Below are 13,681 nucleotides of genomic sequence, written 5' to 3'. Positions count from 1 at the left end.
TGTCCCCTGCAAAATCATGACAATATTAAATATTTTTGAAGCAAGGAAAAAAATGAAATAAAATCACCTTAAATGAATGTTTATTCACAAAGGCAACATTAGCATTAAAAAAAAAAAAACACATACACAAGTTTTAATCAAGAGCTAGCACATGGCCCAGTGGTTAAGGGAGCCAGATCCCACATGGCTGATGGTAGTTCAAATCCCAGCCCAGCCCTGGGAGCTTGAAAATACAGTGGGCACATGTACACATGTGCCCAAAATCTCAACAAGATGGAGATTGTAGTATGATCACATTCCACTGGAGGCACTTTCTCCCTCTCCCTCTCTCTGACAAGCTCACCCTTTGGAAATTAAAAAGAGAGGAGAAAAGAGATTTCATTAAACTATTTAAAAATGCAGGAAACACTAAATACAATCTATTCTTTTTGTCTGTTTCTTTTCTTTTATTTCTTTTCCCCTTTTAGCTAAGGTCTTGCTGTTGGAATCTTCTTGCCTCAGCCTTCCAGCTAGGACTACAGATGCCATACCAGGACCAGCTCTTTTTCAGATAGCATTTTGCTTTGTTGCTCAGTCCAGCCTTGAGCTCAAGATCTTCTGCCTCAGCCTCTCCAAATCACCAGAAAAAGAGATGTGTGTCCCTTAACCACACTTCAGGTTAAACAGGGAATTGAATCTAGGTCTCCCCTGTGGTTCCAGCCTGCAGAGCTTACACAGACTCATAGAAGCACACACTAACACTGTCCTGCAGTACATTTTTATACTATTCTACATCACTTCATGATGATTTAGGGAGTCTACACAGGTATGATCAATGTATGACTATAAAAGCTGAGATACTAAGAAGTTGCCCAGCCATTTATCAGGATTAGATAACAGAAACAGGTCAGGCCAACTGCAAAATTAGTAAGAAATACTGCTTTTCCCAAGGACGTGCTATAGCTGAAAAGTGTCAAAACAACCTTTTTTTTGAGTAACTACTGAACTGAGAACACTTGTTGTCTAAAATGATAGATTATCAGAAACTTTGTTTGAACATAGATGAGTAGTAAAAAAAACAACCCATTCTTGCCAGCTAGACCACTAAGTTTTGACACAGAGAAACAATCTTTAAGTTAACTTTGTAGTTTCCAAAACAACAGGATCTTGGGACCACTTTGAAGTCCAGACCAGATGTCAAACTCATTACACTCAGCCCTCTTTTGTTTCAAGCTCATGAAAATAAGGCTTTGATTAAATTGCACTTAAATTTTATCCCCCTCCAAATGCTACAGTAACTTTATCTTTTCCTTGTTTAGTGAGAGACACTGTATCTGTTGTGCAGTTTCCCTCACTGCAACAAATCTATAAGCCAGTCTTTGTTAGACTTTAAGTCTTGGCTGCTTGGGCTGGACAAAGTCAAAATGACAGCTATAGACTAAACTCATCACTCCTGTGCTTCATGATTGTGAAACTCAAATGAATACATGTCATGTAAGGACAGGAGCAAGCTGGTATGAGGAACACAGTTGTGACTATCAGAGAAAAATTCATGAGACAAGAAAACAGAAGTTTTATTTCCTTCATCAACTAATCAAAGGTTATATATCCCTTAAATAGTTACTGGATTAGCCAATTAGAGAAAGGTCCACTAGTAGAAAGTTGGGCGAATATGGTCATGTGGTAATTAAGGCACTGGAGTCCCACACAGCTGACTGCAGTTCAAGTCACAGCTCAAGTGGCTTGAAAATCATCTTGGGTGTGTAGATGTGCATGCCCAGAATCCCAAGGAGAGAATGGAGGAAAAGGGATTTGGCAAGGCCAATCTCCCTGGAGGATTTCTCACTTTCCCTTTTGTTCTCTCTGGCAAGCACACATGCCCTATAGTAAAAATCCTAAAATAAACAAACAAAATCCCTGCTATGTGCAAATGACACCCTACTAAGATTTGTTAGAATATACTTCTTCCATAGATATTTAGCTTTTCAGTCATAAATTTTAAAAAAGCAATGGAATTTAAACCCTAGACAAAACTTCTTAGGAATATTATCACTATATTAAAAAGAAAAAAAAAAAAAAGGCAGGAAAAAAGAAAAGAAATATTACCTTAAACTCTGACAACCATTCTTCCACGACTCCTTTCTCTGAAGTGAACATCTTTCCACATCTGTTCTAAACCTTCGACCTGCAAATTAACATAGAAAAATGTTGAATTTTTTAACACATTTTCTTTATGGTGCTATTAGTATATATAGAGGCAATCCTATAAAATCAAGTTACTTATTAGTAAAATTAAAGTAGTTTTACACACACATGACTAGATTAATTTCAAATCCAATGTGCACAAAGAATGCTTAAAATGCAAGAATTTTCACAAATGCATAAATATCATAATATATAAAATTGGCTCTGCAATTTCCATTCAGCTTTCAAGAGTACCAGCTGCAAAATATGCTGAACCTTTTTCTCTCATTTCAATTAAATAATTTCAAAAAGATCGTTCAACTTAAGAAAATTACAGAAAATATTTCAAAACTATATAAATACAAAAAAATACACATAGCTATATAAATATAAAAAGATATGCATCCTAAATTGACTTCATATAAAGCATTCAATTATTTAATTTGCTTATGTTTCAGGTTTTTTTTTTTTTTGGAGAGTTTTTTGCTATAGGGTGCATGCGCCCACCAGAAAGACAAAGACAGTGAGAGAGAAAGCGAGAAATCACCCCACCCCACGCCCCCACTCTGCGGGGAGATGGCCACACTGCAATCCCTTCTCCTCCATTCTTCTCTCGGGATCTTGGGCACACACGCACACACACCCGGCGTGAGTTTAAGTCACTGGGTCCATGACTCGAACCGTGGTCGGCTACATGGGAGTCCAGCGACATAGCCATTACGCTAACTGCTGGTCCCTATATTTCAGTTTATTACAACATTATCTAGGCAAGTCACTTGGTTTCTTGAAAGCTTAATATTCATTTTAAAAAAAAAAGTAAAAGTGACAATATCCAAGATAATAAGTGTATTTAACAAAAGTTGTTCAGAAAACTAGGGTTTCCTTAAGCAAAAATAAAAAAAAAAAGCAATCCAAAGTACAAAAGTTTTATCCCAAACATAATGCGGTTTTCTTCACTCATTTATCTGTAAGTGAATACACTTAGAAACTGTTTTCTAAAGGAAAACCAACTCCATCTGAATTTCCTAGCCTCTAAATTCAGGCATTAATCCTACATCAGGCTTCTTCATTTTCATCAGTATTGCAATGTAGTAGAAATGAGAGAGAATTCCTAGGACTTGGATTCTGATTCTATTACTTACTTCTAGTATAAGATTTGGTAATATTTTTGCATTACTTTTTTTCACCTGTGAAACAGGGATAACCACAGTAGCTATTTCCAAATCATTGTGAAGATTACATTTAAAAATGTACATAAGAGATGGGACCAGCCGGTGGCATGGTGGTTAAGGGAACTGGCCTCTGATTGTGGTGGGGTCATCCCCCGACCCAGGGGAGTGATTTATCACTGTGTCTTTCTCTCTCTCTCTCCCTCTCTCTCTCTCTCTCTCTCTCTCTCTCTCTCATTCTCTCTCTCTCTCTCTGATAAATTGGAAAATAATAATAATAATCTCTCTCTCTCTCTCTCTCTCTCTCTCTCTGATAAATTGGAAAATAATAATAATAAAGTCAAAATAAAATAAAACTAATTCTTTTTTTAAAAAAAAGTACACGAGAGCACTTATTAAAGTACCTGGCAGGGCTAGCAGATGGCACAGCGGTTATGTCACTGGACTCAAACACATATATACCGCATCTTCTCTAGCCCTGATAAAATCAAACCTGATATGAATTTCAGGAAGAACCCTCAGAAATATACAAATACAATGGAAATTAAATAACCTGCTCCTGAATGACTTCAGAACAACCGAAGAGATTAAGACTGAAATCAAAAGATTCACGGAAACAAATGATAATGAGTACACAAGTTTCCATAATCTATAGAACACCGCAAATGCAGTTGAAAGAGGAGGGTTCACAGCAATTAGTGCACATAAGAAGAAGATGGAAAGGTGGCAAATGGACAACCTAACATTATACCTCAAAGAATTGGAAAAACAACAACAAAAAATCTAAAAAAAATGCCAGGAGAAAAGATATAATAAAGATTTGAGCAGAAATAAATGAAATAGAAAATAAACTATACAGAAAATAGATGAAAGCAAAAATTGATTCTTTGAAAAAATCAACAAGATTGGCACAGCATTAGCTAGACTAAAAAAGAAGAAAGAAAGAAACCAGATAAATCAAATTCACAATGAAACAGGCAATATTACAACAGACATAACAGAAATACAAAGCATCATTAGAGAATACTATGAATGACTATACACCAGCAAACAAGAAAATCTGGAAGAGATGGAAAAATTCCTGGACATATATAATCTATCAAAATGACTTAAGAGGACATAGAAAGCCTGAATAGATCCTTAACAAGCAATGAGATTAAATTAGTTAATAAATAACCTCCCAACAAAAAAAAGGCCAGGTCCTGATGGCTTCACTTCTGAATTCTACAAACATTTTAAAGAAGTAATCCTCACTGTACTCAAATTATTTCTATAAAAGGAAGAAACGCTCCCAAATTCATTTTATGAAGCCTCCATCACCCTCATTCCCAAAACAGATAAGAATACAACAAGAAAGGAAAACTACAGACCAATATCTCTGATGAATATAGATGCAAAAATTCTCAACAAGATACTAGCAAATCATATCCAACAACATATAAAAAAGATTATTCATCATGACCAGGTAGGTTTTATTCCAGGGATGAAAGGTAGTTCAATATATGCATAAGACATAATACACCATATTAACAGAAAGAAAGATAAAAAACATATGATCATTTCAATAGATGCAGAAAAAGCATTTAATAAATACAACATCACTTCATGATCAAGACTCTCAGCAAAATTGGCATAGAAGGATCATTCCTTAGCATAATAAAAGCCATCCATGTAAAAACTATAGCTTACCCTGAATGGGGAAAAGCTGAAAACTTTTCCACAAAAACTGGCTTCCACTAAAAACTGATACTAGACAAGGCTGCCCACTTACTCCACTGCTTTTCAGTGTAGTGCTGGAAGTCTTAGCCAATGCAATCAGAAAAGAGAATAATATAAAAGGCATTCAAATAGGTAAAGAAGAGTTTAAATTATCTCTGTTTGCAGATGACATAATTATATTCATAGAAGACCCAGAAGTAGCCACAAAAAAAGTTCTCGAAGTAATAAATGAATATAGTAAAGTGACAGGATACAAAATGAACTTACAAAAATCTATAGCATTTCTATATACAAACAACAAGCAGAGACAGAACTGAAGAAAGTAATATCATTTACCATAAACACAAAAAGTATAAGATACCTAGAAATAAATCTAACCACAGAAGTCAAAGACCTCTACAAGGAAAACTGTGAAATCTTAAAAAAGAAATTGATTATTAACTGATTGATTTTTACACTCATTCACTGAACATCACTACAGTGTACAGTATACAATTTCCTACCCAGAATACACTGTATAGTGTGGCTTAATCATACATGTAGTCGTCAACAAATAATTTTCCATTTCTTGTTTCATATGTGCGTGTGTGTGTATAAATTTTCTTCCCCCCTATTTCTCACCCTCTGCCATTTCCTCTCTTCTCTCACACTGTTTCTGGTAACTGCAGTTGCTTACCATTCCTTTTTCTTTTCCCCCACAGTTTATTGATTTGAACAATGTCTTAATTAATCTAACTACTTTCAATAGCAAGTTCAGCAGACATATACATATCTGTGAACACACGTTTGTAGCACCTAACTGAGGCTATATAGTTTACTGTGGTCATTAAATAGGTATTTTTCAATATATTTTTTTAATTTCAAGAAAGGCAGTTTTAGCTTCAATAAATCAAAATCAAAAAATATTAAGAGAACTTGTTTAGACTTAAAGCCAGCAAACAGGTTAGGGTTCTGTCCACATAGTAGGTACACAGATCTGACTACAACTCAAGATAAGACAATTGATACAAAAAAAAAAAAGGCAAAAAAAAAAAAAGAAATTGAAAATGACATAAAAAAGTGGAAGTTTATCTCATGTTCCTAGGTTGGGAGAATATAATAAAAATGGCGATTCTAAATTCTAAATTAATCTACATATTTGATGCAATCCCAATAAAATTACAAGAGACATTCTTCACAGATTTAGAAAAAACAATCATAGAATTTGTCTAAAATCATAAAAGACTCTGTATTGCCAAAGCAATCCTATATAAGAAGAGTGGAGTGGGCAACATCTTACTCCCTGACCCCAAAATATATGCATAGTATTGGCAATGTGCATGGTATTGGCACAAAAACAGATATGTGGACCAATGCAACACAACAGAGTTTCCAGAAATAAAGCCAAAACATAAAGTCAACCAATCTTTGACAAATAGTCAATCCAGAGGGAAAAGGAAAATCTTTTTAGCAAATGGTGCTGGAAAAACGGGGTATCCATCTACAGAAAGATGAGTCTGGGTCCAATCTCTCATCACTAACAAAAATCAACTAAAAGTGGATCAAAGATCTAAACCTTAGACCTCAAACAATAAAACTACTGTTAGAAAACACTGGGAAAACTTTGGAAGACATTGGGATAGGCAAAGCCTTCTTAAATAAGACATCCAAAGCACAGGCAATAATCCCAGAAATATACTACTGGGATTATATCAGATTAAGACATTTCTGCACAGCAAACTAATTAGTGTGAATCGACAACCCTCAGAATGGAAGAATATTTTTGTAAACTATATCTCAGATAAGGGACTTATAACCAGGATACACAGGGAACTCAAGTAGCTTACCTGAAAAAAAAATGATAAACCCAATTAAAAGATGGGAAAATTAGCCGATTAAACAACTCTCTAAGGAAGACATATAAACAGCCAAAAAGCACATAAAAAATGCTCAGCATTCATCACCATAAGGGAGATGCAAATCAAAACCACAACGAGATACCACCTAACTCCAGTCAGAATGGGAAAGATTAAAAAATACAAAAAAAAAAAAAAAGATAAGTGCTGGCAGGGATGTGGTGATAAGGGAACTCTCCTACACTGCTGGTGGGAATGTATATTGGTCCAATCACTGTGGACAACAATATCAAAGTTCCTCAAAGACCTATAAACAGAACTACCATATGATCCAGCAAGTCCGCTCCTGGGTATCTACCCAAAGGAAAGGAGAACCCTCAGTCACACAAGTGCTTGTACATCTATGTTTATTACAGCATTATTCACAATTAATAAGACATGGAACCAACCCAAATGTCCACAAACAGATGAACAGACTGGAAAAGTGTACCACATATACTCCATAGAATATTACTCCACCATGAAAAATCAAGACAAAGGCATTTGATAGAAAGTAGATGAATACGGAAGATTTGCTACTAAGTGAAGCAAGCCAGGCTATGAAAGACGGACATTGTATGTCTCCACTTAAGAAATACCGACTATCCACACTCTATGGTGGAAACTGAAAGATTAGAGGAAAATGGTTATATATACTGGAGACAATGTGGGAAGAGGGTGGGAGAAGGGAGAGAGCGTAAGGAAAGAAGTTAAGGAAAACAGAAAGGCAAGACATTTATGGGACACAGATATGGATTATTATCTGTTGATGATAATGTATTCTGTATACATTATCTGTATTCTGTGTAGAGTGTATTCATGTTGGGTAAATTCAACTTATAATCTAAGTGATGTATAGTGATTAAATGTATAAAATAAATAAAGTAAAAATAAAGAATAAAAATCGCCTATTTATCCTTGAATCAAGTCAGACAATCAGAAAGCTACATATTTGTACCATATTATTAATTTTATAGAACTGGTGTTTGGGGGAACCAGCAGTTAGCGTAATGGCTATGTCACTAGACTCCCATGTAGTCGACCGCGGTTCGCATCCTGGACCTGGTGGCTTAAAACTCACGCCAGGCGCATGTGTGCGGGCCCAAGATCCCGAGAGGAGAATGGAGGAGAAGGGATTGCGGTGTGACCATCTCCCCTGGGGGGTGATTTCTTGCTTTCTGTCTCTCTGTCTCTCTCTGTCTGTCTGGTGAGCACACACATCCTATATCAAAAACCTCTCCCCAAAAAAAAACAAAAACTGGTGTTTGGATGAATTGAGATTTGGCATTGTGTCTAAAATGTTACCAAAAACACTGATTGATAACATTACCCCTTTTAAAAGCCAACAGAAAAGAAAATTCACATTCTCAGTTTTCGGTACTGAGTAAAAAAAATGTTTTAAGTAACTGGTTTATTTTGATATTATGGGTATTATAAATCTTGTAATTGATTCTCTTCACTTAGATTCTAATAAAATTGAGTCCCAAATATTCTGCCTTACTCTATCCAAAAAAAAAAAAGCAGACCTGGATTAATCTTAGCTATTGCTTTATTTTACAGTTCTACTCATGTTTTATTTCTGCTGACATCCACTTCATTTTATTCTGTTACACATATTTGTGAAGCAAAGTAAACATAAATGCACATTAGGTTTTGGGGGTTTTTATTTGTATAATACATTCCACTTTTTATCTAGTAAATTAGGACAGAAAGTTAATATAAATAGAACCACAGTATATCATGCTACAAAGAATTAAGTAGAAAAACTTTTCTTGAGAGTTTTTTTGTTACAGGGCACTTGCGCTCACCAGAAAGACAGAAAGAGACAGAGAGAGAAGGCAAGAAACCAACCCCTGGGGGCGATGGCCATGCCACAATCCCTTCTCCATTCTCCTCGGGATCTTGGGCACACACGCACAGGCATCTGGCATGAGTTTAAGCTACCGGGTCCAGGACTCAAATCGTGGTCAACTACATGGGAGTCCAGCGACATAGCCATTATACTAACTGCTTGTCCCCAAGGAGTAAAACTTTTGATAAAAATTCAAAATTACTAGTTAAAATTAAGTCTAATTTTAAGATTAAAAGGAATCAAGAGGATCTGGCCCCGTAACATAGGAGTTAATTACTTGTTCATTGAGAGCCAGATTCTTCATGGTCAACTGCAGTTCTAGTCCAGCTGCTTGAAAAACATGCAGGGTGCATGTATGTGTATGTCCAAAATCCAGACAGGATGGAGAAATGGAGGAAAAAGGTTTGTGGCATGACCATATCCCATTGGAAGAATTATCTCTCTCTCTTTATCTCTGGAGAGTGCATGTGCTCTCTGGCAGTTAAAAAAAAAAGAATGGAGAGAGAGAGGCAGAAGACCAAGGAAAGACAAAGTAATCTTGAAGAACAACAGAGAGGGAGAACTTAAACTTCTAGATACCAAAGCTAACTATAAAACTTGACCTATACACACACGGTCATCTGATTCACGACAAAAGTGGCACTACAATTAAGTGGTAAAGGGTGGTCTTTACAATAAATAGAGCTAGGTCAATTAGATAGCTATATAGGAAGGAAAACAAAGCACCAAGACCCCCAAAGTTCCAGTTGGATAGCAAACTTAACTATAAAAGATAAAACAAAACTTTTAAAAGAAAATATAAGAGACTATTTTTCATAACCTTAAGGTAGGCGGGACCAGCAGTTAGATTAACGGCTATGTCACAGGACTCCCATGTAGTCGACCGCAATTCAAGTCCCAGACCTGGTGGCTTAAACTCATGCTAGGTGCCTGTGCGTGCTTGCCCAAGATCCCGAGAGAATAGAGGAGAAGGGATTGCAGCATGGCCATCCCCCCTGGGGGGTGATTTCTCGTTTTCTGTCTCTCTGTCTCTGTCTTTCTGGTGAGCGTATTCGCCCTATAGCAAAACCTCTCCAAAATAATTTTAAAAGGTAGGCAAAGGTTCATTAAGCAAGAGGCACAAAAGGACTGGTCATAAGAGGGAACAAAGGATATGCTGGACTTCCTTAAAAGTAAGAACTTCCGGGACCAGCAGTTCGCATAATGGCTATGTCGCTGGACTCCCGTGTAGTCGACCACAGTTCGAGTCCCGGACCCTGTGGCTTAAACTCACGCTGGGTGCATATGTGTGCATGCCCAAGATCCTGAGAGGAGAATGGAGGAGAAGGGATTGTGGCATGGCCATCCCCCCTGGGGGGTGATTTCTTGCTTTCTGTCTCTCTGTCTCTCTGTCTTTCTGGTGAGCGCACGCACCCTATAGCAAAAAAAAAAAAAAAAAAAAAAAAACCTCTCAAAATAAAAAAGTAAGAACTTCTATTGATAAAAAGATACAACAAAGGGGGCCAGTAGGTGGCATGGTAGGTAAGGTACTGGACTCCCACATTACTGACCCTGGTTCGAGTCTCAGACCTAGGGCTTGCTTTCTCACTCTCTTTCTCTCTCTCTGTCTCTCTCTAATGAGTGCACAAGCCCTGTAGTAAACTAAAAAATAATAATGATGACGTATAAAATTAAATAAATCATTCTTAAAAACAATCAAACGAAAAGACACAGTTAAGGGGCACAGCAGGTGGCGTAGTGGTTAAGGTGCTAGACTCCCACATGGTCAACCACAGATTGAGTCTCGAACCTGGCAGTTTGAAAATCATGCCAGGCACATGTATGTGCATGCCCAAAATCGCAGGAGGAGAATGAAGGAGAAGGAATTGCAACGTGGCTCTCTCTCCTGGGGAATGATTTCCCCTTCACTGTCTCTGTCTCTCGCTTTGTGGCAAAAAAAATAAAATAAAATAATAAGAGATACAACTAAGAGGATGAAAAGGCACAGCTGTAGAATGGGAGACGATACCTGCAATTCAAGTACATGACAAAAGTTTCATATCCAGAACATATAAGGAACTCTAACATAAGGAAGACACCTCAGAAAGAAAAATGAGACCTTCATTTATCTAAACAGAAACTTTACAAATGAAAGGTGCTTAACTTGGTCAGTCATCCAGGAAATGCTAACTATAACACATAATCAAGTATACTAAACACATACACACACAAATACAGCAAGAACAAAGACGGATAATACCAAGTGTTGAAAAAGATGTGGAGCAATCAGAATATTCACACATAGCTAATGTGAATGTAAATTGGTACAATATCTTGGAAAATTCTATGGCGATATCCTCTTAAAACTTGAATATGCATGGGGACCAGCAGGTGACAGGGTGGTTAAGATGTTGGACACTCCCACGGGGTTAACCACGGTTCAAGTTATGCACCTGGTAGCTTCCTTTACAACTTTCCCTCTCTCTCTGTGTCTCTCTCTGGTCAAATTAAAATAAATTAATAAATAAATAAAATTAAAGAAATAATCATTTTTTTAAAACTTGAATATGCACAATTTCAATAATAAAAATATACCCAATATATGTGGATGTAAGTTCTCTGAAAGACAGTTTTGAACACCAGTGTTTTTAAACAGCCAAAAACTAGAAACAAACACAATGTCCTCCGAGAAAATAATGGATCAATTATGGTATACCATACAGGAAATTATACAGGACAAAATACAATGTTGAACAAGCAAATTATATCAGTGTCACAAGGTTGAGTAAAAGAAGGCAAACAAATTAGACTATAAAATTACATTTATATAAACTTCTATCACAGGCAAAAACTAATCAATTCCATTAGAAGTATGGCTAGTGGGTGCTCTTGAGGGGTTTACCTCTTTAGTTCTGGTAATATTCTGTTTCTTGATCTAGGTGCTGTGGGTTATACAGGTGTGTACATTTAGTTAAAATTTACCAAGTTGAATATTCATAGTTTATGCATTATTCTGTGTATATGGCATATATTAAGAAAGACTGGGACCAGCAGATAGCATAATGGCTACGACGCTGGACTCCCATGTAGTCAACAGCAGTTCAAGTCCCAGACCCGGTGGCTTAAACTCATGCTGGGCACGTGTGTGTGTGCCCAAGATCTCAAGAGGAGAATGGAGGAGAAGAGACTGCAGTGTGGCCATCCCTCCAGGGGATGATTCTTCACTTTCTGTCTGTCTGTGTCTGTCTTTCTGGCGAGCACATACTCACTATAGCAAAAGCTCTCAAAAAAAAAAAACAAACAAAACAAAACAAAAAGACTACTGGGCCGACACTGGCATGATGGTAAGGTGCTGGACTCCCACATGGTTCAATTCCTGGACCTGGCAGCTTGCTTTCTCACTATTCTCTCTCTCTCTCTCTCTCTCTCTTTCTGTGTGTGTGTGTGTGTGTGTGTGTGTGTGTGTGTGTGTGTCTTGTGTGTGTGTGTGTGTGTTTCTGCCGCTCTCTGGCAAATGCATGTGCACTATAGCAAACAATAATAAATAAATAAATAATTTTTTAAAAAAGAATGATGACAGTATATTACTACACATTAGTCAGCTCCAGACTTCTAATGATAAAAATCAAATGGGAGCTCTCGTTGTATAGCACGCATGCAAGCTCAGAGGACAACTGTTGGTGTCCTCCCTCGATACTTCTGTCTCCTGCAGAGCTCAAAAGGGAGCATGAGCAATGCTTTCCTACCCTGAAACTTTCAGTCTAACCACCACTGTGTGCTTTAGGTATACAGTATTCCCTTCATCTGTTTTCGTGCCAGGCACCACAAGAAGTTACAGACTCTCAGGTCCACTCATCTCCCAACATAACTTAATACGTCCTCTACTTTGTTCTCATCTCTCATCTATTCCTAATTCAGGAGGGAGGAAATCCTTCCACTGTACCTTCTGGAATTGGCAGTCTCTTATCAGCAAAATCCTTTAATATTTTCAACAGTTCTCTGAATGTCGTTTTCTTTTTTTTTTCAGAAGACACTACTTTTTCAGCATATAAACTTTTCAAAGATGATTGCTTTTCTTCACATAACCCTGGAAGAAAAACACAGGTATTAGAGGTAAAGTGGTGTCCTTCCTCCTTATTACCATGTCACATCATTCTACCCCCTCCCCAGAACTATCCCAATGCTACTTTGAAACTCATGTTGCTGTCATCTGAGTCAATCTACCCTCTGCCCCTGCAGTGCTCCATCACTCTCCTTCATTTCTAGATGATTTTAGCTCCTGGCTCACTGTCACTCTCAAACTACTACTGTTATGTGAATTCCAAGTCATTTTTTTTATACCTTGAACTCTTTCCTGCCTAGGATCCTTGTCCAACAATATTACCTTCCTACCTCAGATACTCAATCCTATGATCATAACCAATATCACAACCTACCCCATCTGTTCTCAAACCTTTTGGTCAGGGCAATTTTATATTCTTAAATATTAAGCCAAACTGAAATACCACCCAATGGCCAAAGCTGGAACAATTTGAGCACCAAAACAAATATTATAGTATTGAATAATAACCCAAAGTATAAAATAAATTTACATGAGATAATAAATACAAATGATTAAGATTATGATGATTACAAATAATGAGATAAATCATCCTTTCTTACAGAAGACTTCTCAATAATAAATGTAGACATTCTCTTTTTTCAAGTGATTTTTTTTTAATTTTTTAATTTATTCATTTATTTATTTTAATTTGACTGGAGAGAGAGACACAGAGAAAGAGAGGGAAGGTGAGAAAGCAAGCTGCCAGGTCCAGGGCTTGAACTTGGTCAACCATGTGGGAGTGTCCAGTGCCTTAACCACCACGCCACCTGCTGGTCCCATAGACATTCTTTCCTAAAGAAGTAGAGTTTAGTCTCTGCCTTCC

At 37.0% G+C, this 13,681-nt stretch overlaps 1 protein-coding gene across 6 annotated transcripts in view; it reads right to left on the bottom strand.

Annotated features, from left to right (window-relative positions):
* The window catches only part of HYCC1 (hyccin PI4KA lipid kinase complex subunit 1), a 114,976-nt gene that overhangs the window by 74,596 nt on the left and 26,699 nt on the right, over positions 1–13,681 (bottom strand). For 5 of the 6 annotated variants that reach the window (XM_027771123.1, XM_014587137.2, XM_027771121.1 and 2 more), the window contains 2 exons: positions 12,700–12,843; positions 2,086–2,164 (listed from right to left, as the gene is read on the bottom strand). In XM_027771123.1, coding sequence (XP_027626924.1) covers positions 2,086–2,136 — 51 coding nt within the window. In that variant the 5' untranslated portion in view covers positions 2,137–2,164; positions 12,700–12,843. Of the gene's footprint in view, positions 1–2,085; positions 2,165–5,021; positions 5,052–12,699; positions 12,844–13,681 lie in introns of those variants that run through there. The other variant, XM_006146676.3, reaches the window with a different exon arrangement.

The sequence above is a fragment of the Tupaia chinensis genome, unplaced genomic scaffold (assembly GCF_000334495.1).
Source record: "Tupaia chinensis unplaced genomic scaffold, TupChi_1.0 Scaffold000184_1, whole genome shotgun sequence".
NCBI classification, from domain to species: Eukaryota; Metazoa; Chordata; class Mammalia; order Scandentia; family Tupaiidae; genus Tupaia; species Tupaia belangeri.
This window is presented reverse-complemented; position numbering and strand designations above follow the sequence as displayed.